General features: G+C 31.2%; 1 protein-coding gene across 1 annotated transcript in view; it reads right to left on the reverse strand.

Moving 5' to 3' along the window:
- Positions 1–27,495, reverse strand: part of LOC107359881 (glutamate receptor ionotropic, kainate 2-like) — a 50,157-nt gene that overhangs the window by 8,902 nt on the left and 13,760 nt on the right. The window contains exons 5-7 of the mRNA XM_015926470.3: positions 2,903–2,956; positions 1,962–2,126; positions 399–560 (exon numbers count right to left, since the gene is read on the reverse strand). Coding sequence (XP_015781956.1) covers positions 399–560; positions 1,962–2,126; positions 2,903–2,956 — 381 coding nt within the window. The remainder of the gene's footprint in view (positions 1–398; positions 561–1,961; positions 2,127–2,902; positions 2,957–27,495) is intronic.

A 27,495-nucleotide genomic window follows, 5' to 3' on the forward strand; every position in this document is an offset into this window, starting at 1 on the left:
AGGGAATCTGATTTTTTCTGTTTTTTCAAGTTTCTTGTGAAAACATTTTTCGGAAACAATTTGTTGTCTAATTGACTCTTGAAAGATGATTTTCATATTTTATCTCTTTATCTTTACTTTTCTTGAGCTTCTTTCGAGTATCTGATTTGGATCTTCATTTTTAGCAGACTTTTCTTTTCTTTTGAACTCGACGAGTTTCTTGATCTACTCGAAGACTTTTATATCAATTGTCTTAATCGCTTCTGTAAATGCTCAAGAATTTAATTTTCTTTGCTTTTGACAGTTTGATAAAGAAATGTTTACAAGAAACTTGGTCAGATTGAAAGGCTAGTTAATCTGGACAGAAAAGGTTCATTGTTTAGATAGATTAGTTTTGGGTCAAACTTGGAGTGACTTACCGAGTTGATGTAGTTGAATAGACTGGATCCATCAATCCATGGATTTTCAGTTTCACATGAAGCATTTGATGTTCGTAATTGTATGGATGGATTGCTTAGTTGTAATGAATGTAAGCCCATTGCAAGAGCATAGACGGAATCGTACATTAAGGCAGGAGCAGCCTAAGAATGAAATGAAATTAAAGAAAACCCAAAAACATCGATTGACATTTATCGAAACTCGTTTCAACAAAACTAAAAAAAACTAATTGAAAAATGGAAGGCGACCTGTTAGTAGAGTCCGCATCTTAATTGTAATATGATTGAATTATTCAATCTAATTTTTGACAAATAATTAAGATAGATACAAGTCTAAAAATTAATGTTTTTCAATTGAAAATGCTCAACATGCATATATTCTTTTCTACTGAATAATCTGAGTTCATGCTTGAGTCCAGCAAAAAACGTTTGCCGAGAATTTTTATGCAATTTTATTTAATTTTGTCAAAATGTATTGAATGTATCCGAATTTTTGCTCAATTTGCTTTTTTTGAATTCTTTCTCTAGGGATTTGCGACAGACGGTTTTTACTCACTATCGTGAGATTGATTTTTCAGATGAGTTTCGATTTATAAAAGCACAATTACATCGCGAAAAATTTCTGAAACACTAAATTTCTTGATTTCTCAAAACGCAAAAGTATCAGCGGATCAACAAAAGCGTCTCTCTCGTGTTCAATCGATTTTCTCGCAGTTGAGTTCGATCAATTCTAGTAGTAGGTATGATATACAGGCTGAAAGAGGAGGAGTCATTTCCTACCTGTATATAATTTCGCGTTAAAAATAAACGCTTTTGACAAAAAGTGCTTTTGCTTCTTTATCTTCATTCTTTATTTTTATTCTTAATCCTTTTTTTCATTTTCGGCTTCTTAATTTTCGCTATTCGCCATCTTCATCTTCTCTATCTTCTTTTCCATTTTCTCATTCTATTCTCTGCCTTCTTTGCCGTCTATGCCGTCTTTTGCCTTTTCATTATTTTCCCTCTCTTTCTTCCCCTCTCCCTTTCCCTAAAAACCCGCTATGATAAACAGGTTGAAGGAGGCTCCTCCTCTTTCAGCCTGTATATCATACCTACTACTAATTTTTGTGCGAGAAAAATCGATCAGATCGATCTTAAAATCGGATCGGAACATTCCTCTTTTTCAAGGCTATGCCTCATGACAAGTCCAAAACTTTTCAATCAACCTTGCTTGCGTTAAAATAGGCGGCCAGCGTTTTAGCTTTTTGTCTCATCTCAATTTGTCTATTTATTTTAAACATGGGCTTGGAAAACTGTTTTTAAAAAAGAGCGCATTCAAAATCCATTTAAGAAAAGATGGAGTAATTGTTTAGACTGGATTATGTATTAAAATGTAGAACACAGTTTTGCGATCAAAATGATTTATTTTATGTATTTTTCTCTCTATCACATGCTCAACTTGCTGAGATGCCCAAATCATCATGAGGACTTTACTCACAGGTCACCCGTTCATTCTCAACCAATCTCAAAACGTATTTTAGCAATTTTTGGTGTTTGAAAACTTACTTGGATAACTTTGGTTCGGTTGAGTATTGGTTGTCCAACCGCTTGAATTTTTTCAATCTCTTCCAAGATTGTTCCAATTCGTGTGTTACTTGAGTCAATTAATCGATAGGCAGTCATATTTACAAAATTATATTTAAAATTTTCCAAATCATAAATTTCAACATCCTGAAAAGAACAGGGGAAAACATGAGAAAGCAACGAAAAAGGACGAAAGCATAATGAAGCAAAAAGCTGCTTTTGGGAATGAAAAGGTTTCAACGTTTCCAATCAATTTTCACTTCAATTGCACATTGATAAATGGTTTGTTTTGCTCTGGCAAACCTGTAGTCTGTATGATATGTAAACGGTTCAAGATGTTTGTACAGTTATTAATGAAACAGAGGAAAGGATCAAAGTTGACTAACAAGTACAAAGTACCTTTTTTTATCAAGATAATTGATTATCTAATTTGCTGACTCACTAATTGTGATTGATTGTTGGAATGAGAAATTTTGGTTTGCTCTGTATTGTATCCATTAGTGCAACATTAAAGACAACATTAGAGACAAGCAACATTGAATACAGAAGGGTATGAAATGGTGATGAAAAAGGCCGAGAAACTGGAATAAATGAACAAGAAGAGAAAACATAAAAAAAAGGAAAATGCAAAACTATCAATGATAATCATGATCATTATCATTACCAGAATCATGGTTATCCATTAATCATTGGACAAGATAATTTTTTGAAAAATGGATTCATTTTTTTCTTCTCTTCTCTTTCATGCAAATCATGGCGATAAAGGAACAAAGCGTCCAAATTGACACTCAATGAATAAATAATTCAACAAATGATGGAAACTTGATTATCCATTGAAATGATTATTTACTTGAAGCTGATTGATGGGAAACAAGTGTTGATCATGGAATGCAGTTTAATGTTGAGCAAAAAATGTTACTTACAAAAGTTGTAAAATGATAATGATATTTGTAATCATTCATTTGAACTTGAAGAATCTGGAAATGAGAAAAAATGGAAAACATTAAAAAACATGAGAAATGACAATTGTTCAAGTTGAACCATCTTAAATGAGCACATTCTGGTTGGAATAATTTGAAATTTTACATTTTTCTTTGCAATATTTTTCTTTTCTGGTTGACAGTTGAGTTGCAATTTTAATGATAAAATTGTGCGAGAGGAGAAAAAAAGTTCATTATTTTTACTCTTTTCAGTATTATCTGTTAATTATGGAAATATCTTGTTTTTCTGTTGGAAACATTCTTGTTGGCAGATAATGTTTCCAGATAATTTGATGGACATTGTGATGAAGGATATGAAATGATTGGTTCATTAAGATAATTTCTTGTTCAAACCTGAGAATGTCCAATTGAATAGAATAAATGGAAATAATAATTTTATCGCATTATCATGTTGCTATTGGCTATACTGGCTAACAGGTTAATAGTAATGAATACAATGGACAAAATGATAATAATTTGAGAAGACAATTGATAATGGAAAAGGAAATAAGAGAAAAGAAAGAGACAATTTTTGGCTTCTTCTTCTTCTTCATCTGAAAGCGCTCTTATAATGAAATGAAGATAACCTTTGATGATAACATTACCCAAGAGTAGAGTGATAACTTTAACTCCCAGATGATAACTTCACGAGGTTAACTTGTAATTGTGATAAACTTATTTAACATCTTTATCATGTTCAAAGGGAAGGGAAAGGAAAGGAGAAAACAAAAAATGTAATGTAATTATCAACTATTTGCTATTCAGTCTTTACATTTGTCTCTCTTAAATGCTCATAAACAAGTTAATGTTCAATTATTATCATCATTATCATCATTAAATTGTGTTTGGCTAATAAAAAGTTGCAATAAAATGCATTTGCATTAATCACGAGTGAACAAAGTAACCCATTCGATCCCTCAATAAATTAACGGAATCGACTTTTTTCATATTTCGTTTGCTTTTACCAAATTATTCAAAATTCAAAATTCAAGATAATTTACTTCGATTTTATCGTGTTTCAACCACAATCATGGTTATCCATTTAAAAATTTTATCGACTCTAAAAGCGATTCATTTAGATTCGATTTCATGATGGTTGTAAAAATACAAGATTCAGTAAATCGATAATTGATCGACTATTAATCAACAATACAAATTAGCCTCGAAATCAAGACCAACAATGAAAGCGTTTTGTCATAAAATGGTCATAAGAATCTCATCAAACGAAAATTTGAATTTCAATATAATCAGAATATTTTGAACTAACATGGTAACTGTTCATCAGGTGATGCATGTTCCTAGTCAGAGCCTAGTCTTTGTGCTGCAACAAGTCGATAGTTGAGGCTTCTCATGTCTATCTTGTCATCCTCACAACTCAACCCAACTCGGTCAGACTTGTCTTACTTGAGTAACCTAATGTCTGTAACTTTGTGTTTACCAGAAGAGATATTTTTGATTCAATTTTTTCAATTTTTTATTCTTGATTCTGTGCTTGAATATCGATCACTGAATTTGCTTTGCTTTTTATGCTTATTAATTTGGATTAGGTGAATTTTTCTACTGAATTTAAAAGATTGAAAGAGCATGAAGTTTTATTGTTTGGCTTTGCTCTTTTAAATTCACATCTTTTTCATGCTCAATTCAACTTTACCAGCAACCTATTAATGCTATTGAAATGCAAATGAAATGTTGAGATAAATGGATTAAAGTAAAGACAAGTAAATTCGTGTAAGTTGTAAGCGTTATTAAACCCTATCCCTGATAATCCCTGAAACTTTTTGATAAAAGTTTGATAAAAGATGAATCATTCGATGCCCATTGGATGACCATCATGATGGTCCATCATGATTACATGGTTTGATAATTTATAAGAAAGTAAATGTTGTACATTTTGGCAAATCTTTTTCTTCCTTTTCTTTCTCTCATAACTCAAATAATCAGAATCATCTTGGCCTGTCTTTTCTTTGCACTCTGATAAATAATAATCATTTGGGAATCTTGAATATGAACATGAGAAGAGAAATCAAGTAAAATGATTCACAATCAGATTGTTTCATTCAACTAGTTTGTTTCAACTATATTATCATCCAATAGATGAGCTGAAATATTCTGACTTTTTGTGTTCAAGGTATTAGTGGAAAGCCAGTATAAAGATAAGATATTAATTCACTCAGGAATACTTTCATGATTAACCAGGGCTGTAAACATGATGGAAGAGCGAAAAAGAAAGAAAAATGGGAAAAGACTTTAGGTTAAGGTAACATAAATCCATTTCCATTTTCAGCTTTGGTTCAACATTTATATTATTTTCTCAAATTTGTAACATTTTTTTCTTCGTCTGCGTCTGGATTTTGTCGAGTGAATTGCGGACAAGCTTGCATCAGTAAGTAACAAAATTATCCAGCCCTTCATTTTCCCCTGTTGATTCTTCAACGAATTTAAAAAGAAACACAAATAACCTGAAATATTGATTATTAAAAGTACTGCCTGAAACTCAAAAAGATGAAAAGGTAAACAAAAAAGTTTCTTGCAATGATCGTGACCAAAGCATGCAGCCTCTTGATTAGATTCTGCTTATAGTTCAGATCCATTTAATCTTATATTCATAATGTAATAGCACTGAATTTATGCGTATATCGAAGTATTTTAGTCCGAAGATAATCCATAGACACTCGTCATAATGAAAATAAACTTAATTATCGGAGTGTAGCGAGAATTTTGATTAAGTTCGATTATTTTGAAAATTAAACCTTTGAATTCTTGCGCACACGGTTACAGACAAATCATCGAATGGATTTGCACCAAACTTGATATAATGATAAATTAGGTTGTGCTGGTTTGAATTCAAGGTTATTCAAAGAAATTTTTGGAAATTTGACTTTTGATTTTTAGAGGACATCTTAAGGTATTGGGAATTGTAACAAGTTGTTTATTTAAACCGTTGGAAAGATAAACGAATATTTCTTAGAACCAATTTTTCAATTGATTATTAGTTTATTTATTTATTAAAACATTCAGCCCTTTGACCGACATAAGTTATGACAGGTTGTAACAAACATCAACCAATTCGATAAATTTTGCACACCCAGAAAATGACCTTCAAATGTCATTTAGAAGTCAAATAAAAGAGTGACCTTGAACGCTCAGACTTATACTACAAAATCTGTGGAATTTCAGGCTAAAATCTGAGATCTGTAGCACCAATCGTTTGTAAGTTAAGATGTGAACATGCGTACAGAATAAAAAACGAAAGGTGCAGGTCGAGAAGCAAGAGACGGAGAACCAACAAGTTTCGAAACAGTCGATAGTTGGGTAGCTTTAGTGGCGGTCAAAGAAGCTTTATCGAGCAAAGCCCGTGAATCTAAGCGAGCAGTAAGCGAGTTCTTGAATCTTAGTTCAGCCGGCGAAGAAATGAAGCAGGTAGATTTCAGAGATTCCTCAATGGTATGGGCACCAAGAGCTAGTCTAATACCGGAAGAGAATTGTTTGCAATCCTTTGTGAGATACCTGACGAGCTTTAGCTTTAAGGTGTTTGATTCGCCACGTTGGAATTGAAAAGGATAATTTAACTTCAAGGAATTGTGTTACTCTCGCGCTTCACTCTCAAACTTATGTTCAAAATCTGTGAAATTTCAGGGTCAAATCTGAGATCTCTAGCACCAGCCGTTCGTGAGTAAAGATACAAACATGCTTACAGAGTAAAAAACGCCCATTACATGGCTATTCGTTCTCGATTAAATCATGTTGTACCCAATATTTCACGAATTAAACATATTACGTTAAATATATTTAATATCATTTTTAAAGTTTCATCATAGATTCATTCATTGTAATTAACTTTTGATCAGTAGCCTTTTTTATCAATGAATAAATTTGTCCTTAACCAGAAACAGTGAAATCAGCTAAAGGCTTAAATCAAAATCTTTAAACTTTATTGATGTAATGGACAAGAAATAAATTAGTATATTACATTCACTCAAAGTTTCAAGGCCGTTAAGGGTTATTTAGGGGACAAACAATCAATTGTAATCAGTTAATGATTGCAACCGATATTAATCGATTAGCTGATCATTTGAATTAGGAGCAAAACTTTTAAACGAAAATAGACAGAGAAAGTGATAGATAATGATGAAACAATTGGATTAAATCTATTAGACAAGCTTAACCCTGTACAATATTGAGACAATATTTTAGTACATTTTAAGGTAGCTATGTTGATATCAAAACTCAAATCCACAATAGTTAGCTATTATTCTTTCATTTCTATCATAAATAGATGATTTATAAACAGTTACGCAGTACCGGGCGTTTTTTTCATTTTACGCCTGTTTGCAGGCATAACTTTGCAGTTGCTGCTACACACCTCAGACGCCAACCATGAGCTAACGCAGATTGAAGAACCACAAGTACGGACGCTCAATGTCATTCGGTGTGTGTTTTCAACTTGAGACAAACATCAAACCATCTGAAAAAATTTGCTCTATCAGAAAATATCCTTCAAATGTCAATTAGATGTCAAATAGCGGTTTGACCTTGAATGATCTTGAGCGTCCGTACGCATGGTTTTCAATCTGCGTGAGCTCATGGTTCGAGTCTGAGGTTTGTAGCAGCAATTGTTCCTGAGTTATGCCTACAAACAAGCGTAAAATGAAAAAAAACTGCCAGTATATTGATTGCTTCTCAATACAATTGTTGCCCAGTGATCTTCAAATTTCAGTTAGATGTCTCATGAGCCAGCAAACATGGATACGCACTTAACAAAAACGCATGATATAGAGCAATATCAGACTCCTCAGCAATTCCCTTTCATGAAATTTAATCTACAAGTGCGAATAGCCATAACATTCCTTAAAAGTCAGAAAAATTCAAAAAGCTTTATACTTTCCACTCACTATATTATCAAAGATAATTATTTTTTCTTTCTCATGCAATGTTCATCAGTCTCTTGGATTGAATGTTAGTAAAGTTTGCAACGTAAAAGAGCAAAGAGCAAAACTGTCGTTTCTTGCGTTTCGAGTTTGCATTAAGACATGGATATTGGCATAGAAAAAAAAGGTCGACCTGTAATTAAAATTCTGTTCAACTGTGAAATTGTGTTTTACTTCTTCTTTTGAACCTCAATCGAGTAGCTTACAGTTGCAAACTTGAACCATCAACTGAGCAGGTGTTCATAAAGATGAACAGCAGCAACAACAACAACATGGTAAACCACTTTGACATCACATTAATCAAATATCGATCCAGATATTTACTTTGCCTCTTTTCACTGTCATCTTCTTTGCCTCATTCTCTTTCCCTTTTTCCTCTTGTTCCTCTTGTCCATGTATCAAGTAGAGATTCACCAACTTCCGGTCAAGAATTTTCACGTCAACTTTTTTTCTCTTTTCCTCAACTTGACTGGTAAAAATATGAAGAGGCAAGATGAACAAGAACCGATTCAGAAAAAAAGTAAAGTTAATTAAGGTAAGTTTGTGTAAAGAAAAGGTTTTCAGTTTGAAATGATCAACTCTGAGATGGACTTTCACTTCAATTGTAACTTCATTTTAGAGCAAAATTTTTGTATCGATGATTGAAATGGAAAATGATAAATGAAAAAAGAATTCTTTTTTTTTCTTTCTCTCAATTTTCAACTCAACTTGTTCGCTATTTTCCAATAAAAATGATTGCAGATTGATTTCTGCTTGTGATAATCTTGAGGTTGATTTATTGATTTTGAGTTTTATCGCTTCGCTGGTCGATTCACATATTGATGTTGAGTGAGAGCTGCAAAAGTATTAAATATTTTAGTCAACAAGTTGGCAGTCGAGTAGATGAGAGTTGAATGTTTTTTGATGGATTGAAAGGGAATAACCAAAATGATTTGCTCGAGTCAATCTTTTAATCATATTTTGTAATCAAAATGTTGCCGAGCCAAGTTACCTTTGAGAAAAATCCAAACATTTTTCATCTCGAAACAGACAGGTGATTACGCTAGACTTATCAAAATGATCAACTTTTTCATTTTTAACCTTTAACCTTAAATTACCCTTTGATGAGTGATTTACTCGTTTTTTCTATCTTCCTCTCAACCTTCAAACATTAAACTTTTCCTTTGCTGTCAAGTAGCTTTCAGGTTAAAGCATCAACAATCACTTGGACAACTTTGCAGCTTCAAGTTGAGTTTGATCAAGTTACTCACACTAATTCATGGCTACAGGTTTAACTCATGATACTCAAGTCTGCTTCATGTACCAAAGACTTACTATCACATTAACCCTCAAGTTTACCTTTAAATACCTAAATGTACATCTCAACTTTCAAGTGGACCAGTCAAATTTGACCCTGAATCTAACCTAATACCTTTCATCGAATCACATTCACTTATTGAGAGTCAAATCCAAGTCAAACTTATGTTCATCAAGTCTTGATGTTTAGCAACCAACCAATCCAAGCCAAACCCAGACAAGCGATTGCTTTGCACTAAAAACTATAACTTAAACAGGAGTTAGAATGGTTTGCATAAAACAATGAACCTTAAAAGAAAAAATTTTAATCAATTTCAAAATGATGAACATCTTAATGAGGGAAAATATAATTTATCTCATCGTTAGTATTCAATAAGATTAAACATTGAAATTAAGTATTGATGAATGTAAACTAATTATGACAAACAAAGGAATGATATTCATTTAATCCTTGATATTATATTCAGCTACCAATCAATCCAAGCCAAACCTAGACGAGCAACTACTCAGGTCTATAACCTACCATCTAAACAAGACTTAGCATCGAACAAGTTTCACTGATAAAAATTGATTTTTTCAACAATAGTGTGTTCCTTTTGAGAACATTTTAATTGAAAAAACTTGCAAAAAATTCAACCAAAATGTAAGCTTTAATTCACAGCTCTAATACTTTGAATTTGTATAAAGAACAAGTTTGAAAGAAAATCTCATTTGTGAATTGATAAAGTATTCAGCTTAGCAGATTGATATCTCTTTGCACCATACAGTTGTTCATCTGAAGCACGAATTTGCAATTTTCATTGAACAAAAAGCTTAAATCCTGAGTCAATGAGAAACTTGTTTTCAACCTTTGACTTTGATTGAATACAATAATCGCAACAAAATTGTACGTGATTGAGAATCATTTTCAAGGCAAATCATTCCATAATCTTGTTTAAAGCCTTTCAATACTTCAATATTCTTCAAAAAGAAGCCTAGATTTGTTTACTTTCATCTTTCCTCCCAGTTGGAATAGAATAAAGAAAAAGGTGAAAAAAGGAAAAATGATATTCAATATTCACTTGATTAACCAGCAAGAAATTAACCCAAAAACATTCCATAACATTTGTTTCAAATTAAAATTTTGATAAAAAAAGAATTGAAATTTTCCAAAAGCAAAAGTTGTGCCTTTCACAATTAAAGTAAACATTTGAATATTTTTGAAAAAAAAATCAATGTAAACTGTTCCATGAAAGGGATGAAAATGATTGTATCATGTTTCCTTGAAAATCAATGTCAGGGAATATCAATAGATTGGCTTCATTATTATTACATTATTTAAAGCGAAAGGAAATGTTTTCTAAGGAATCAAATTTTTTCGTTCATCGATATTGTTATCACTATTGTCAAGTGTATTATCATTTTGGGTAAAAATATTCACGGTTAATAAAGTATATTGAATGTTTTGTAGGAAAAAGAAGGTAAATTTGGTGCAAAAAAATGGTTTTAATGGTTGTTCCTTTTTTCGTTTCATTATACTTGACTTGATAATAATGTTGAAACATTTATTATATATTTTGTGGCTTTCCAATATTAAAGCATCAAGAATGAAACTTTGATAAGAAAATTTTGAAACATTAAATGCCAAATTACGTGACCCGTTTTAAGTGTTCAGTCAAGTGTTATCAAGTGAAAAAGACTAATAGATTTTCATTTTTTTCTCTTCTCTTTGTTTTTTGCTTGTGTGTTTGTGGGTATCTTGGTTGGTATGAGTCTACATCTGAATGGTGTTTGGATTGAGTAAATGGGTAAACCAATGGATGATTGAGAGAATGGGAATTTTGTTAGGGAAGAGAGAGAAAAAAAAGAAAAGGGAAAAAAACGAAAATGAAGAAAGTTTTAATCAATGAGAGGATTAATGGTTTTCCTGTGGACTTAATTTGCTTTTCAAGCCACAATAACATGTCTTGAAAATGATGAAAAGAAATGAGAAAATGGTTATATTCAGGAAACTTTCAGAAAAAAAGGAAAGAATAATGGAAAATGAGATCAATTGAAATGGAAAGAGAAAAGTTGAACATAATGATTCTGCCGATTAAACCTTCTCAGTCTCTTGTCCGTCAACTCACAAGGTATAGATTCATCACTTTCTTAGGTGAACGATATTTTTATGAAGCAACTCACAAACAGTGTGACAGTGAAAATTCAGTGAAATCTAGAGTTTTTTTTAGAGAATTCAAAGTTTGTCGAATTTCGGTGTTGCCTCGAAATTTAATTTTGATTCGCCTTGATAACTTGAATAACTTTGATGTGCAGAGCTCATTAACTGGTTTCGAGAAAAGACAGAATTTTTTTCTTTTACTTCTCAAGTTTGCAATTTACTAACAGAAAAGCAAAATATTGATATTCCAATAAAAAATCTGAGAATTGAGAAAATTCTGTTAAGACGATAACAGGAAAATTGGTGCATCAAGTTGTCAAATAATGAATGCTCAATAAACTGCATTAACAAGAAACCAGATAAAAGTTTGTATTGGTTCCTCTCTGCTCTCATTCAATGTATCGGAAACCATCATTAGAAAGCGATGAAGGATAATGTCTTGATAATAATCATCGCTCCAGATAATCATAACTATTACCTTCGTCATAACTCATTTACACTCCCAAAATCACCTCCCAGGCATTTATTCATCTCTAAACTTTTCACACCATTTTTGCCTGCAAACATTTCAATTCATTCATTTCATTGACATGTTCATCAGCTTGTAGGCATCATCGAGTTCAATCCAAACCAAGCAACACTCGAGTAAAAATGCTTCTCATTATTGAATAAAAATGATGTCTGTTGAACAACTTCAAGAGATAAACAGAATATTTCAACATGAAAACATTTGCCATGGTTCATTCAAACTCAGTCCTTAACAGGAAAACTGGAAAAGTAAAAATTTGCATTTCCTTATCACATTCAACATGCACAATTAAGAAATTAACTGGGAGTGAAAAGTCCCGAAATCCAATTTGATAACTTTCTACTCCCAATTATGTTTCATTCCAAGCAATGGAAAATATTTTTTCTTTCCTTCCATAAAATGCACAATAATGATCTAATTACACAATTCCCTGTTGAACCATTGAAAATGCTAGTCGAAAAATGTATCAATATTTTTTTGTCGACACGAAAATTCTGTTCATCGATAAAAATTGTATTACTTGTTTATTTGCATTTGTAAATTGATTCAACAACCCAGGGAATAATAATCATGAAATATAATGTTAATGTTGAAATAATATTCATAAGTAATGCTGATGAAATGATGGAAATTTGGTTATTTTGTTCAATTTTCTTGTTACATGAGATAATTCAGCTCATGCAAAATGTGATCAGTTTATCATTCTACAAGAATCTAATTCATGTCTAAACCATAATTCACGTACTAATGGATCTCGGCGAAATCTCATATTCTGATTAGCATCCATATTCACTCCCAGCTCGAGCATTGAGAACAATGAACAGATTTTCAGCGTAAAAAAAGCAACCAAAGCTGAAAATGTATTCTAATTGAATCAACTAGAACAATAACCGTTATCATTTGATGCAAAAAGCGTCTAAAGAATTCTGATCAAAGTGTTTCGCATTCCCAGTAAGATAATATAAATATCTAATAAGCTTTAGTTTAATGTTTTAATATTATTATCAAAAGGAATCCATTTTATTACCTTTTATTTTACATTCCCATTCCCAGCTTTATTTCATCTACTATCTGGGAGTTTTGCCATTCCCTGATCAAACTTGATTCCCTGTTTTTTACTTTTCTTGCCCAGAATTTATTCTTAATATTCTTAGGTTTGAGCACATTTGAGAATGCTATTTAGGAATATAATAATAAAAAAATAATATCAATTCTGTCATCAGCAACATTCACTTGAAACGATTTACCATTCTGAATGTGATGGAGTAAAATGAAAATAGGAAAAGACGAAGAGTAAACTGAAAGAAACGTAAACACTTTCAAGTAATATTTCAATTTTGAAAATGATGTAATATTCTTTGATATTGTTTTTCTTTTGTTTAGCTATCAAATCTATCAAATAGCAACAGATTATATTGCAAATTGATAAATTGATAAACTGATATTTTCCTCTCTTCTTTTGTCGATAACAAAATTTTGCAATTTTGGATGAAATATGAATTGATGGTGCAATAGTTTATTTAATTTTGCCATTTAGGTGCAAACTTTATGGTCATGAGTTATTTTGATTTGCAATTTTATAGCTCATCACATTGGCCAATTGTGCGCATTGCTCATGAAAAGGCTTTTTACATTTTTATTTTTCTCTCGTTTGTATTATTCGTCGACAATTTGCAATGTCTAATCATGGAGAAACATTGATTTTTGTGAAGAGTTGCATTGAAATGTTTGGAAATATTTTCTCTCTTTATTGGCCAGTTATTTATTGAACTTTTAGTCTGAGGTCAAAGTTTCTTTCAAAGCTTTAAAATTGAACCTTACTTGAGTTGTTTATGTTGCACTTTGTTCCCTCACAAGTGATGACTTTTTTTGCTCGTAATTGGCTATAAATTCAAGTGTTCAATTTACTTGTCAAGTGTTTTCTGAGTTTAAGTGGGCCAAACATAATGTTCAACTTTTCAGGGTTAAATCAATTTCTTCTTCTGTAAACAAAAGCTTCTGACAAGACTTAATAATTCACATTGAAATTTTACTTGAAAGGCTAAAGAGTTAAATAATGCAATTTCATGCTTTTGATTAAAAATTGATCAATGACTTTATTGATCAACTGTTGGAGAGTTTCTTCACTTATCAAGTTCACATGAACTGGGTAAGTGGTTGATCCAGTTTGCTATTTATTATGTGAAATTCCTTGCCATTTACCTGACATCTTTTGATAACAAATTTGAAAAGGCTCGAGTTCAACGAATTTAAAAAAAGTTGAAAATGAAATCAAAATTTTCAATGAAATATTTTTAAACAATACTTTTTTCGCTGAAACTTTGGACAAAATATTGTAAGTCATCTTCATTTGGAAAATTGTTAATTCGAAACAAATTTGACGCCGAAATGAATTCATTTGGAGCAGCAAAGGTCGATAATGTGAATAAGTCAGATGAAATCAATCAATGCTTTATCTTTCATTCCATAATAGTTTTGGTTAATTTTCACATGAAATTCCTCATCCCGTTGACTGAGTCAACCTTTTTCTTTCTCTCATCTAACTGCTCAATCTAATCAGGAAGAGAAAAAAACTTTTTTCTCTTGCATCGTTTTCAACATTTTTCTCCTTTGGTTTGCCATTGTGTCAGTGTAATTTGAAGCTTGATGAGTAGGAAGAAGAGGAGGGAAAATGACGATAATGATGTAAAGAGAAGATGATGAGAGAAGGTTTTCATGATAACAGCGTTGAATGGAATAAAATGAGGGAAAAGTTGAGGTAAAAATAAAAGATGAATTTTCTGAGGAAATGGTGAAGACAATGAAATGACTTGGATAGATTGGATGGATTGATATAAATGAGTGATTCTAAAGGTTTTTATTGCAAACAACGAAGGAGAAGATAAAGGGAAAAGGTATGATGATGATGATGATGATGAGAAGTGGGAATGAAAAGAATAGGTAAAAAGAGAAAAGAAAAGGAAGAATGGAAAATGAAAGATTTAATGTTCAATTCAACACTTTTGATGAAAAAAACATGTTATCTTCTCAAAGTATTGTAACCACGAACCAAAGTAGAGTTAACCAATTTTTACTCTCATATTGTATCCTTAATGACTAATGGTCAGACAGAAGAGAAGTCAATATTACATTGAATCAATTCACTTGAGTAAACATTGATTACAATATTGAGCCATTCTTGACGATTTAATTGCTCATCAGGACAATCATCAACAAAAGAAAAATTATTTTTCTTTTGTTTTACAACCTTATTATCCTGAATGAACCATGAAAATTCATTTTCAAGTTCAGTGAATGGCTAAGTTGCAGTTGAGCCTGGACAACTCAATTCATGAATAATTTCAACTCTTTTAGCGCAACAAGTTGCTCATTTAAACCCATTTGTTTCTCATCCTTCGAGGACATAAAATCCCGTCAATAACTTAATTATTCAATCCAAATAGAAATTTATTTTCGAATAAATGCTTAGAATTCGGATTATCAAACAGAAGAGCTTGAAGCTCCGACTTATATTATCGATCTTAATCATACGATAAGTTTATTGATTTTGATACTTTCCCAAAAGCTAATCTAAAAATCATTGATCTTAGAAGTTCAAAATCGTTCGAAATCGAAATTTCTTCATCGGAAAAAATTTGTAAAGTTGTAACATTTTGTAAAGTTCACTTGTCGAGACATTACGCAAACATCTAAAAATGAAGCGAGCATCGAATCGAAAAATACGACCAATCCACTATGAAACTAACGCTTTGGATTCGGCGAGTAATTTTCTGACCTAGAATCATAAGATGCTCAGTGCAGCTTGATATCAGTTTCGTTTTTGCTGTAATGAAATTGACTGTGCAAATTGACTCGACACATGAAACTTGATTATGCCTTGAAGTAACAATTTTTCATCAAATTCAAACTAAACAAATCAAACTGTAAATGTTGCAAAAAGTTGAATTGGCTGATTTAGAGTATGATGAAAGTGTGAAGAGCAAGCATTTCTGATTGGCTCGATGGTATAATTTTTGCTAGCAAAAAAGTGACGAAAAACAAAAAAAAAGTTGGAATCAGCTTTCAGTTAATTCTGTCTTTAGTCAACAAAAGAAACTGTATTTGCATTGGAAGCAGCACAATGTTGACTTAGGCATTTTCATCACTCAATTTGTGATCCCTCAACGAGACAGCAAAAGTTGCTGAAATTGTTACTTGAAATGTATATCCTTAACCAGTTGACGAGAAGAAGCTAAAACATGAATTTGGAATCAACAATAAGAAATGTTAATAACAGTGAACAACACCCAACATGATAGTTTGCACTTAAGCCAAATAAATTGCTGAAACAGAAAAAGAAGAAGAAGAATGGAAAAAAGAAAAGCAAGAAAAATTCAGCAAAATATGAGGAAGCAACTAATGATGAAGCGAAATAATTGAATTAACAAAAGTCAACTAAATTCCTATCTTATTATTTTCCATTTCTTAATCTATTTTCTTCCATTAAAATGCAATAAATAAACATTGAAAAGCTCTCAGGTAAACAAGGCAACGACTCAAATCCAAAGTATATTTATCAAGCTTATTTACATTCTCACCCAACTTATGGAAAAGGCATTCAGAGTAATTAACTTTGACCACTATTGACTAAAATCAAGAATCTGTCTTTTCGTTGGTCAACTTGGCGAACCAAGGAAAGCCTTTAATGGCTATAAACTATTTTCAAGTGTTAAACATTCTTGACTAGTTGAACAGCATTATACTTGAATTGAGAAAAAAAATTTCCATCAATTGAGTGGACATGGAAAAATGCAAATTTCCAAAAATAATTGGACACTTGAATGTTTATCAAGAAAAGGTAAAGACATTGGCTCAGCAAATTCCGAAAATGTTCTCGATATTAATCAGAATCAGTTTAGTCAGCAAAGCCTGTAGAGCGTTTCGAGTTTCATTTTTTCTCTCTTCTTTCAAAGCTTAAGTAAATTCTTGAACATATTTTTCTCCATGAAAATAAATTGTCTTTTCCATGCAACAGATTCAAATGTCAATCAATGTAACTTTGGAATTAAAAATGACTCTTTATCCAGCAAGAATAATCGACTTTATTTGTTGCCAAATGAACTATTTACAAGTTAACCCAACACTTTTCATTATTATCATTTTTCATAATCAAACTTTTCACTCAACTTTGAAAATTTGTGTTTTTTGCAAACAAGTTTTCAATGAAATTCTGAAAACGGAATTCCTGTTCACAAAATAATGGCAAATAAAGTGTTGACAGTTCATTCAAAATCGGATGTAAACTCTTTGATGAGCACAAAATTTGCAAATATTAATCACTCACAGAACTCATTTGGCTAATCTTTCAAACAATTGAATCACGATAATGATTGAAACCTCATTAATGATTCAACAGTCAAATGGATTAAGAAAATTTTAAAATGAATTTCCATTTTCGCTCTTTGATTGTCAATATTAATAGAAAGTTAAATTCTGATGGATTACAAATGACAAAAGCTTTCTGATGAGTTAGTCCATTCCAAATGCTTTGATTGATAGCGTCAAGTTTCAACTGCAAGATGCAAATTGAGAGCAAGTTGATCTCGTGAAAAACAAAAACATTTCAAAACTTTATTCAAATGTTCAGTTTGTTCAACTTTTGACGCTTTACCTTCAAAGACAAGTGTCTAAATGATGTCTCATATAAATAATAAAGATTAAAGATCTATCAACATCGATTTTCGAATTTTGTTTAACCATATTCTTGGCTTTAGAAGCTTCGATTGTTCACTTTGACTTCAGTTGCAAAACACATGATTCTCGTCGAAAGGTAGGTCGGTTCTATTGCCGAATGTGGCCTACCTTTTCGTGGAAACCCTGCATTTCACTGCTATTTTCATTTCGATATCATGTTTGACATTTCTTTTTCTTCTGTTTGCAGATGACAGATGAATTATTCATGGATAGTTCATGATAAAATATTCCGATTTCTTTTCATTTTGCCTTTTCGCTTTCGTTTCGTTTTCTCTTCTTCCTTTATTCTTTTTATTCAAAACATGGCAACTTTCAAAGGAAAATGTTTGAATGTTTAAACTTTGCGCAAGTTTAGTAAAATTATCAAGCTTGAATGAAATGCAACTTTGAACATTGTTTAGGTTGAGTCTACGATCAATTGCCCTTTGGTGATCTCAGAAATTGCAGCCGGTTCCAATGTTTTGTTGTCGCTTGCGTTGACAGAAAATATAATTCAATAGAAAGTGAAATCAGATTCTTTGACTCGCTGCGTTGAGCTGTGTCCATTTTATCCGCCGATTTTACAATTGAAATATCAATCTTTTGAACAAAAATATTTTGAATAATTGGACAATTTTCATAGCAATTTCTTGTATGATCAAGAAAAAATTGCATCAGTTGAGTCGCATCTGAGCAATGGAAAGGTTTTGATGCCTGAAAAGGTATCTAATTAGAGAATAATGAATAAAGTTGTTCTCATTTCAATTTATTATCATTTAATTATTTTTTCTATTAATGTTGCGCTAATCTTGAGAAAGAACTTATGCATCATCGAACAAAAATGTTTCCATTTTTTGTACTTTTCTAACAATTTGTAGTCTAATGAATTACTTGCAATTAATTAATACAAATGTCAATCTCTCTCTCTATTCCCATGCAAAGTTGCAGATTACTGCAAAAAAGTGACAGAGTGTTGAAATAGGCAATAATAATCTTCTTCAAGTGATCTAATGCTTTGAGCTAAACCTTTCTCTTTGTAATGAGCCTTCAAGCTATTGTTAAACTCTTTCCGTTTCCTCCACCATGCACAAATAGCGTGAGCTCACCAACCTTTCATACTTTCACACATTCAATATTTTCAACAGGTTATGAAACCAGTCACGATTGCTTTGGAATTTCATTTTTTGAAATAACTTCATTCTGTTATTAAGCATTTGGAGTTTTACTTCCAAGATGAAGGCAATTGATCGACAACTCCCGATACTGAGTTCAACACAGAGTGAAATAGACCCGAAAATGTGTCGATTGTAATGCGAAGTTCAATTTACGATGAATTTCACACTTGAATTTTCCATGTTTTGGGCTGATAAAATCGACACCCATTTGAACGGAAAAATAAACTTAGAACGGTGTGACAATGAAAATGTTCTGAAATAGTTCGATGACATTTCTAAGTTGAATGAAAATTTCGTGGAAATCTGAAATACAAAATTTTGTTGTGTGTTTGAGTCTTGAAGAATGAATCTTGAGCTTCAGGCACAAAGATAACTAAGTAAACTTGAGTTTTTAGACTTCAATATCAAAGTTGGTTTCATTTGTGCCCAGAATTTTGACAAAAATTTGCTATCCCGACTTTCACTGATCATACTGTGTACTTGTTTGGCTTCGATTTTCTGCCTTTTCTCTCATCAATTTCTTCGAATCGATTCTAAGTAATTATCGACGCGCGGTCATCGAAATTTTCCAAAAAAAAATTGAAATTCGAATGACTATAAACATTGACCATTCAATGTTCAACCAACTGGCACAATGAAACTGTTTGATAAAAGTATTTTTGTTCAAGCACAAAAGCTGAACAACTTGATATTGACTTTTAATGATACATTTAGCTTTTTGAACGAAGAAAATAGAAAATCATTCCAACTTTCAACACAAAATTTTCCAAGGTAAATGAAAAGAATAAAAATCGAAGAAAAATGGAATTTCCAATCAAAGATAAATTTTCATCTTCCATTCAGCTGTTTTCATCTCGACACTTTTTTTCTTTACATTAACCTTCAATCCAAACAAATCTTCATTTGTCAGGAAAATTGAGAAATAACAAGAACATTAACATGAAACATTTGTCAGAGTCATGATGATATTGTAAATGATATTGAAATGGATCATCATCATTATAATGAGAGAGAAGGAGCATGATCAAAGGAATGAAAATCGTAAAATGATGAATAAAGAGTGAACTGTTACATGAAAAGTTTATGATGCTATTAGTAACAAGTAAATACAATTGTACAGTTAAACTTGCAAGTTCAACTGTAAAAAGTTAAAGCAAAGAGAAGAGTGAAAAAAGTGGAAAAAAATTGAGCTTCAATAAGCATTCAGATATTCAGATGGAACAGTGGTAAAGGCTAAAGCTGAAAACCAGAATCAAGTGATAACAAGTAAAGTAAAAAGAAGCTAAAATTGTTCTGGTAAATCCTTGTCAGATTATTCGGGTTTACCTTTTTTTCGCTTTTCTTGCCTTTTCTTGGCAACATTAACAGGTTGAGTTGAGATTAAAATTGAGACTAAAGATTCATTATTTCACTTCTTTACCAACATTATTGAAACAGTTAATCGACTCGCCTCTTCCTCTCCAATCCAAATCCTGCAATAATCGCGTCATTTAACAAATTATTGCGATCTTTACCATTAATTGTTCAGTTTATTTTCACCTTTAGTTTCAAGTTTATCACGAAGTTTATCATCTCTCGACTTTTGCCATTACAGAACAAGTTAATGTAAAGAGTTGAATCCAAGTTGAAAAGGTCTGAAGGACCAAAAATTCGATGAAACTGATGAAATCTTTTCATTTTCATTCTTTTTGAGATATTGTTTCTTCTTTATCTCATCACAATAGCCTGAGGTATGAAAAGATGAAAATAGTTTTGGTTTGCGATTTGATTCCTATTCATGTTTTCAACTTAACTGAATCAAAAGACTTTTTTTGTCAAAAATGATTTCCAAACTTGAATCTATCAAAGTGATCGCTAAAGATATTTGTTAATATCTTTCATTTTTTTCTCATTTCCTTCAAAATATTGTATTTTCTCTATTTTTAGTTTGTGATGCTTTTCTGAGAAAACAAGAATTTTCCCATTTTTTCGATTTCGATTTTTTCTCTTTTTTGATGGAATCTTTTTTCTCGCCTTTTTCCATGTTTTCTCGAGAAAATTAGCAAAAAATATGTAAATAGAATCTAAATAAGTCAAAGGTTTCTCTGTTTAATTTGATTGCATTCATTTCTTTATATTTTTCACTCCCACAGATTTCATTCCCTGAAAGGTTGAAAGGAAAATGAGATGAATTTGAAAGGCAACGAAAAAAACTAATTACACTGACAAGGAGATTTAGTTGTGCAAATTGCTCAGCTTAAGAACTGTTTTTGTGTTGGAAGAAAAGATGAATCGAGTTTTTACTGTTGATGTTGCTGATTTGTGTTTTTCATTATTCAAATGATACCATCAAACATTGAGCTTGATAATGGCAACAGAAAAGTGGTTTACCTGATTAATGATCAACCATGTCAATTTACTCGAAACAGAATAAAGAATTGAAGGCAAATTTTTCTTTTGTCAAATTTTCATCTTCCATGATGATAACGAGGGAATTATTTTCTCGTGAAATGCAAATTTAGGGTTAAGACTCAATCAGCCTCTGGCAACTGTTGAGATCATTTTTTGCTCACCAAAACCGATCATCTTTTCATTGAATTGAGTGAATATTTTCAGCTTGTTCATGTCATGTACAATAATCTCATGTTCAACACCTTTTCTGAACATTCGAAAATCTAGAAATTTTCTTTTCTAAAATCATTATTCAATGAGTTTTTCATTTACTTTTTTCTCTCTTCGAACATCAAAATGAAGAAAGAATCGAAAATTCACTTCAAAAATTTTTGGAAATTTCCTGTTTTCTGTTTTCAATAGAATAAGAAAAATTCATTAATTTATTCACAGCAACATTGGGAATCGAATTTTTAGTTTTTGTTCAATCTTGTGGGAAATATTCCGCTTCCATGGGTTTTTAATCTCGGATAAGTTTAACTCGATTAGAAGATTTAAAGGATAACTGCAAGTTCGAACTTTGTTTGTAGAACAGTTTTATGTTGAAATCCTTCGAGACTTAACCTTGTTTAAATGTTTGCTTACATTGTTGGACTAACAAAATTGTGAGTTAAACAAAATTGTTATAAAAAGGTTCTCAAGCTTGTTAATAAACATCAACATTTGGAGACATTTGCTATTGCCAAACAAATCCAAATCAACTTCAAGTCGTAAAATGAAAAATGCATCAAAATTTGCTAGACAATAAAAAGCTGTAATTAATCAGAATTTCCATAAAAAATTCATTTTCCAACCAAAAATTCTTTGCACATCAAAATCATCGACTGAAAATCTGTTCAATAGCCTTTTCCAGTTAACTTGAAATCAACTATTTTCCTGATTCTCCATTCAACATTTTTCTTCTTCACAACCCAAATATTCGCTCATTATCTTTTTTCTTTCATTATGAATTTCCAAGCATACTTGAGCAACTAAACGTTTACTTATTACATTAACTCCAACAATATACTTGAACAGTGTTTGCTGATACTTTCACTAACTTCAAACATCGCTTTTCCTGCAACGTTTAAACGTTTCAACATTTATTTACTTTTCAATCAATCTAATCAGTCTCATCAATGAATTTAAATGCATTCAGATAATTGAATTATTTCAATCATGTTACTTTTACACTTTACATTACCATTTGCAACTTTCCTTCCAATGACATTTTTCCAGTTTAGTCGAAGTTCATTTCAATTCTACTATCAAATATTGTCAAAGGTTCAACCTGCAAACTCATCAAATTACCTTCATTTACTTTGCCCTCATCATTCATTTAATCGATTATCTCATCCAAAGGTAAACTCACTTGAACCATGAAAAAATGAACCTTTAAAATAATCATTCATCTGATGACCAATTACAAAAAAAGAAACTCGAAAATGTTGAAAACTCGAAATTTTTGAAAAGAATTTTGAAATTTTCCATTTTCACGATTGCGGAATTTACCTGATCGACTGGACAAGTAAAGCAACATTTGAACGATAATTGTTGGAATGTTGCAAGTTCTGTCTGAAAATTTAGACATTAACAGTTTGCACTCCAAGTAAATTGTATCTAATCCATTGCTAGGTTTACATGTTTACATTACTTGGATCCATGTTTATCATGTTCATCTTGTTCATTATGCTGTTCATGTTGATCATCTTGTACACTTTCCAGTAAACATGAAGCCGTCAATTACTTATTAATGCAAACACGAACGTGATTTAATCATTTCAACAATTTATTCTTTATGCACAAGTAAAGATAATTTATTATCATCATTAAAACCAGAAAAGCAATAAACCTAATTATAGACTTATTTCACTCTTTGATTGTTCACCATAAATTACAGTTTTACTTGAAAAATAAAATCTTTTCTTTCGAGTTCAACAATCGATCAAATATAATGATGGAAAAGTATTCAATTTGGAAAATCGCAAATTCATTCATTTTGGACATTTCAATGGTAAACCAATCGTCGATCATTTTGTCTAGCAAAAAGACAGAATGGCTAAACCCAATAACTTTTATTTATTTATCAGGCAAAAACCATTATTAGTATTAAAAGTTGATGGTTTGGGTAAACAAGTGAAAATGTTGAACTCGATGTTGACCAAGAAAAGCTAATTAATTACATTGTCAACTTTGACCAGATGCTGACTAGAATGGGTCAACCTTTCATGATAAGCAATTAGCGAATCGATGGAAAATGGAAAATTAATTTTTCCATTTTTTCCATTTTGTCGAATCTCGATATTTCAATTTTCCCTGTTTTCCCAATTTCATCATTTGTTCATTTACTTATTTCGTTCAACACATTTACCTATTAACAATTTCCAATGTCATTAGGATGGAGTGATGCAAGTAAACAATCAATTGAATCATTTATTTTGATAAAAGTTGAAATGAAAGTAATTTCAAGTTTCATTCTTTGGGTGATAAAACCTTTTTTTTCATTTCTATCAGCAATTACTTTTAGTTATTACATTTGATTTGTTCATCACTTTTCATTTCACATTTGGTTTAGTTTCCAATGAAAGCCAAGAAAAGGTTTGCTGATATTGAATAGAAGATGAAATTGTTCAGTAATGAAAAGGGAAGGAAAAGTTGGAGAAAATTTTGAAACAAAAGAAGAGTTAAATTGATTTCCAACATTACCTTGTATCGATAAACTCTTGTGACCCATTGTCAGTGCATTTACACTTGATCTCTTTGAGTGCTCCAAAAGTGAACAGAATCAAATATCAATATGCATCATTAAAAAATCGATAAACTAAAGACTTTTTCATAGCAATTTATGATTTCATTTGAAAATTCAAACTCAAAAAGCTATCTTGACCAGCGAAAACGCAATTTAAATTAAGTCAATTATCTAATTGCGTAATGTATTGAGTTACATGAAACTTGATTCCATTAGTTCGATATGTTTAATAGAAGGTTATATTCAATTTTTCCATATCAAAGTTGAATCTCGGCTCAGATTTGCTTCTTTAACCACAAGTCAAACTTGACACTGGCTTTCTTGTCCTTCTCATATTCACGGTTAGATAACTTTTGATTAATCACCAATTGATCTGGTTATCTCAACAAAAAAAGTAATCAATCATGTTGCAAAGTTGATGAGTTGGTGAACCTCCTTTCGCCATGAAAATCTGATTAACGAAATTGGATCAAGTAAAGAATTGAATATTGACATTTTATAAAGTGAAATTTTCGGAAAAATCTGTTTATCTATGCTGAAAAATCAACAGCAAAGGTAAGTTGAAGTTGTTGAATGAAATGATGCAGAAAGAAAATGATATAATCTGTTGAGGTTACTCAAATTGAAATAATTTGGATTCTTTGACAAATGATGATCAGAAGAATTATTTTTATTTATTGGAATAAATCGAAACGTGTTTGATCAGTTTGTTGAAAATATAAGTAAATGATGGAGTGAATGAAATCAGCGATGGAGCTGAGCGTTAGAGTTCAAGTCCAGTTACGAATAAATTGAGAAGCCAAACAAATTGGTTAGTTGATCGTGATTAGTCGAGAGTGCAATATAACTCAATGTGGACTCGGGTCAAGTTAAGCTAGAATACAAATGAAGGTTGAATAATATATTGAAGGTTATGGTGCAAGATCTTTCACGGAATGGATTAACATAAACTAAACATAATTTTGGTATCTTAGCACCATTTTTGCAAGTACAGTTTTCCCCAGAGTTTTTTGCTTTTTTATTAAAGTGACATCTAGATGAACTAACAAGGGAAAACAACGAATTTTACAATTAAAACAATTAAACAGATTATCAGATTCGGACCCTGAAATTCCGCAGATTGAAGAACCATAAATTCCAACGCTCAATGGCATTAAAGGTCACTCATTATTCGACCTTTAAATGAAATGTAGGTCATTTTTGAGAGTGAAAACTTTTACAGATGGATTGATTTTGGTTACAGGTTATAAACTTCATCAGTTGGAAAGATAAACGAACTATACTGAAAACCAGTCGTTTAACTGAAAGTTATGGAAACATCTTTTTCTTTTGGCAGCCATGAGTTATGAACATGATACAAGTATCAAAACTGAAAAATTTTGCACTCTCAGAAAATGACCTTGAAATTTGATTTAGAGGTCAAATAACGGAGTGACATTCAATAACCTTGAGAGTTTAAACTTATGGTTCTCCAATAGGTGGAAGCTCATGGTTCGAATCTGATGTCTGTAGTATCAACCGTTCGTGAGTTACGACAAAAAACAGGTAGAAGCGATAAAAAATCGTACAGTTTAAAAAATAAGTTTGTGATTAGGATCGCAGCATATGTGGATCAACTCAATGTTGATTCAATTGGAAAAGTTTTTAGACAAAACGAAGAAACGTTTAGAAAATTTTCCACATTTTTTTCGTCTCGACTTTTCAAGACTTTATCAGTCAATGAACAATTGATTGGGATTCAGGTAAAACTTGATTTCTTTTGTTTACTTCCTTGAATAATTAAATCAAATTGATAGCAAAATGTTAATTAAATACTTTCTTTCGACTCTTTTTCTCACAATCTTTCATCTTAATTATCTTAAAAAGTTATTAAATGATAGTCTATCTTTCAAGGGAAATGCTAGCGTATTTTCATTCCCATTACAATTATTATATCATAATGATAATTATTAATATCAGATTAAAATATTATGGAAAAGAATGTCAATTATCTTTGATGGAATTTTCAGTTTTTCATGTTTACCATTTACAGCACTTTTCGCCTCTCATCATCTTCTGCTCTTCTGCACACTCTAATACTTTGTCAAAAGTACATAATCTCATTGTTTGGGCACATTATAACAGCAAGTGTGAGCAAAAGGATTAGAACAATAAGAGGAGAGAAAAAAAGAAGAAAAAGTTTTTCGATAAAATTAATGTTTGTCGAGATTATTATGCTAAGATGAAGAGTAGAGAGATTGAGGAAAAAAAGTGTTTTCAGAATAGTTCTCAATTAAGTTGATGTCAACCAAAGTATACAATTGTTCAGTTAATTTAACACAAATAACACTTGCATTGTTTTTTCTGCTTCTCGTTCATCAGCCAACGAAACTTGAATAACTTTACTTCATTATTATTACCTTTACCTTCAGTGTTCATTTTCAACGTCAATTTACTTTTAAAATTGGTAAACTTTATTTTCTTCCGTCTTTAGCTTTATCTTCATTTCCTTTTCATTTTTACTATTCACCTTCCCTTCACTCCCAGTCTTGATATTAGCCTTTGAATGCTCTCAAGAGTCATCTTTTAACCTTCCAATGAGATCAGTTTAGAGCATCAAAATGGGATTCATTAAATGTGATTTATATTAATCTATTTATATCAATTTCAATCGAATCCAAGTAAAGTGTCCTAAAATCGTCTGAGGAAAAGTCAATTCCGAGAAATTGCAGCTTCTATAAAGAAAAAATCAAAATCCAATTTTCGATTCAACAATAAATGTCGATATACAAAAGCGATTAAGATTTTCCCAAAAACTTTGCGTTCGATTCGAATGTTGGCAGAATTTTATGTTCCAAATGGAGTTAAAGCAACAAGAACAGAAATCGAATTTTCCTTTTCGAAAAACTCGACTTTCTGAGAAAGAAAATCAGGAATAATTTTCGAAAATTTGAGTTCGATTGGAATTTTTGAACAGAAGATTTTTCTAGCAAATATCTTGTGAGAGTCAAGAAAAAGTCAATTTTTACATTTCGAGAAACTCGAGTTCTTTAGAAGAAAAGAATCAAAATCCAATTTTCGATTCAACAATGAGTTTCAAGTAGAAAAATTGATTAAAGAATTTCAGAATTTCTTCGTTTTTCGTTTCGAATTCCATTCAAATGATGATAATTTGTTGTAAATGATGAAATTACATTGAAAAGTTGACATTTTACAAGAAAAGCTGTAATTTTGTTTACTCTTTAGACTTGAACATTAGCTTTTCAAACAAAAGTGAAATCAGTAAACAGAAGAAGAAAGTTGTTGAAGTTGCAACGAAAGTTTGAAGAAACATTCAGTCAATAAGAGACTATTTTAAATGGAGATTGAACATAAAGGCAGAAAACTGTTGAACATGAGGCAAAATTTTCAAAATCAACATTTGAATTAACCCAATCAAGTAATAAGTTGAATGTGAAGTACAAGAGACGGAAAGTACAGAATTACATTATAATGAAAGTAGAAGAGGTAAAAGTATCAATAATTCATTTCACTTTGCCATTACTGAAGAGTTGAGAGAAGAAAAAGTAAAAAGCGAAATTTCCCTCAAGAATTGAATGGTTTTGAAATGAGAAAATAG

Source organism: Tetranychus urticae, chromosome 3 (assembly GCF_039701765.1).
Source record: "Tetranychus urticae isolate SD_2017Ah chromosome 3, NJAU_TeUrti_SD_1.0, whole genome shotgun sequence".
NCBI classification, from domain to species: Eukaryota; Metazoa; Arthropoda; class Arachnida; order Trombidiformes; family Tetranychidae; genus Tetranychus; species Tetranychus urticae.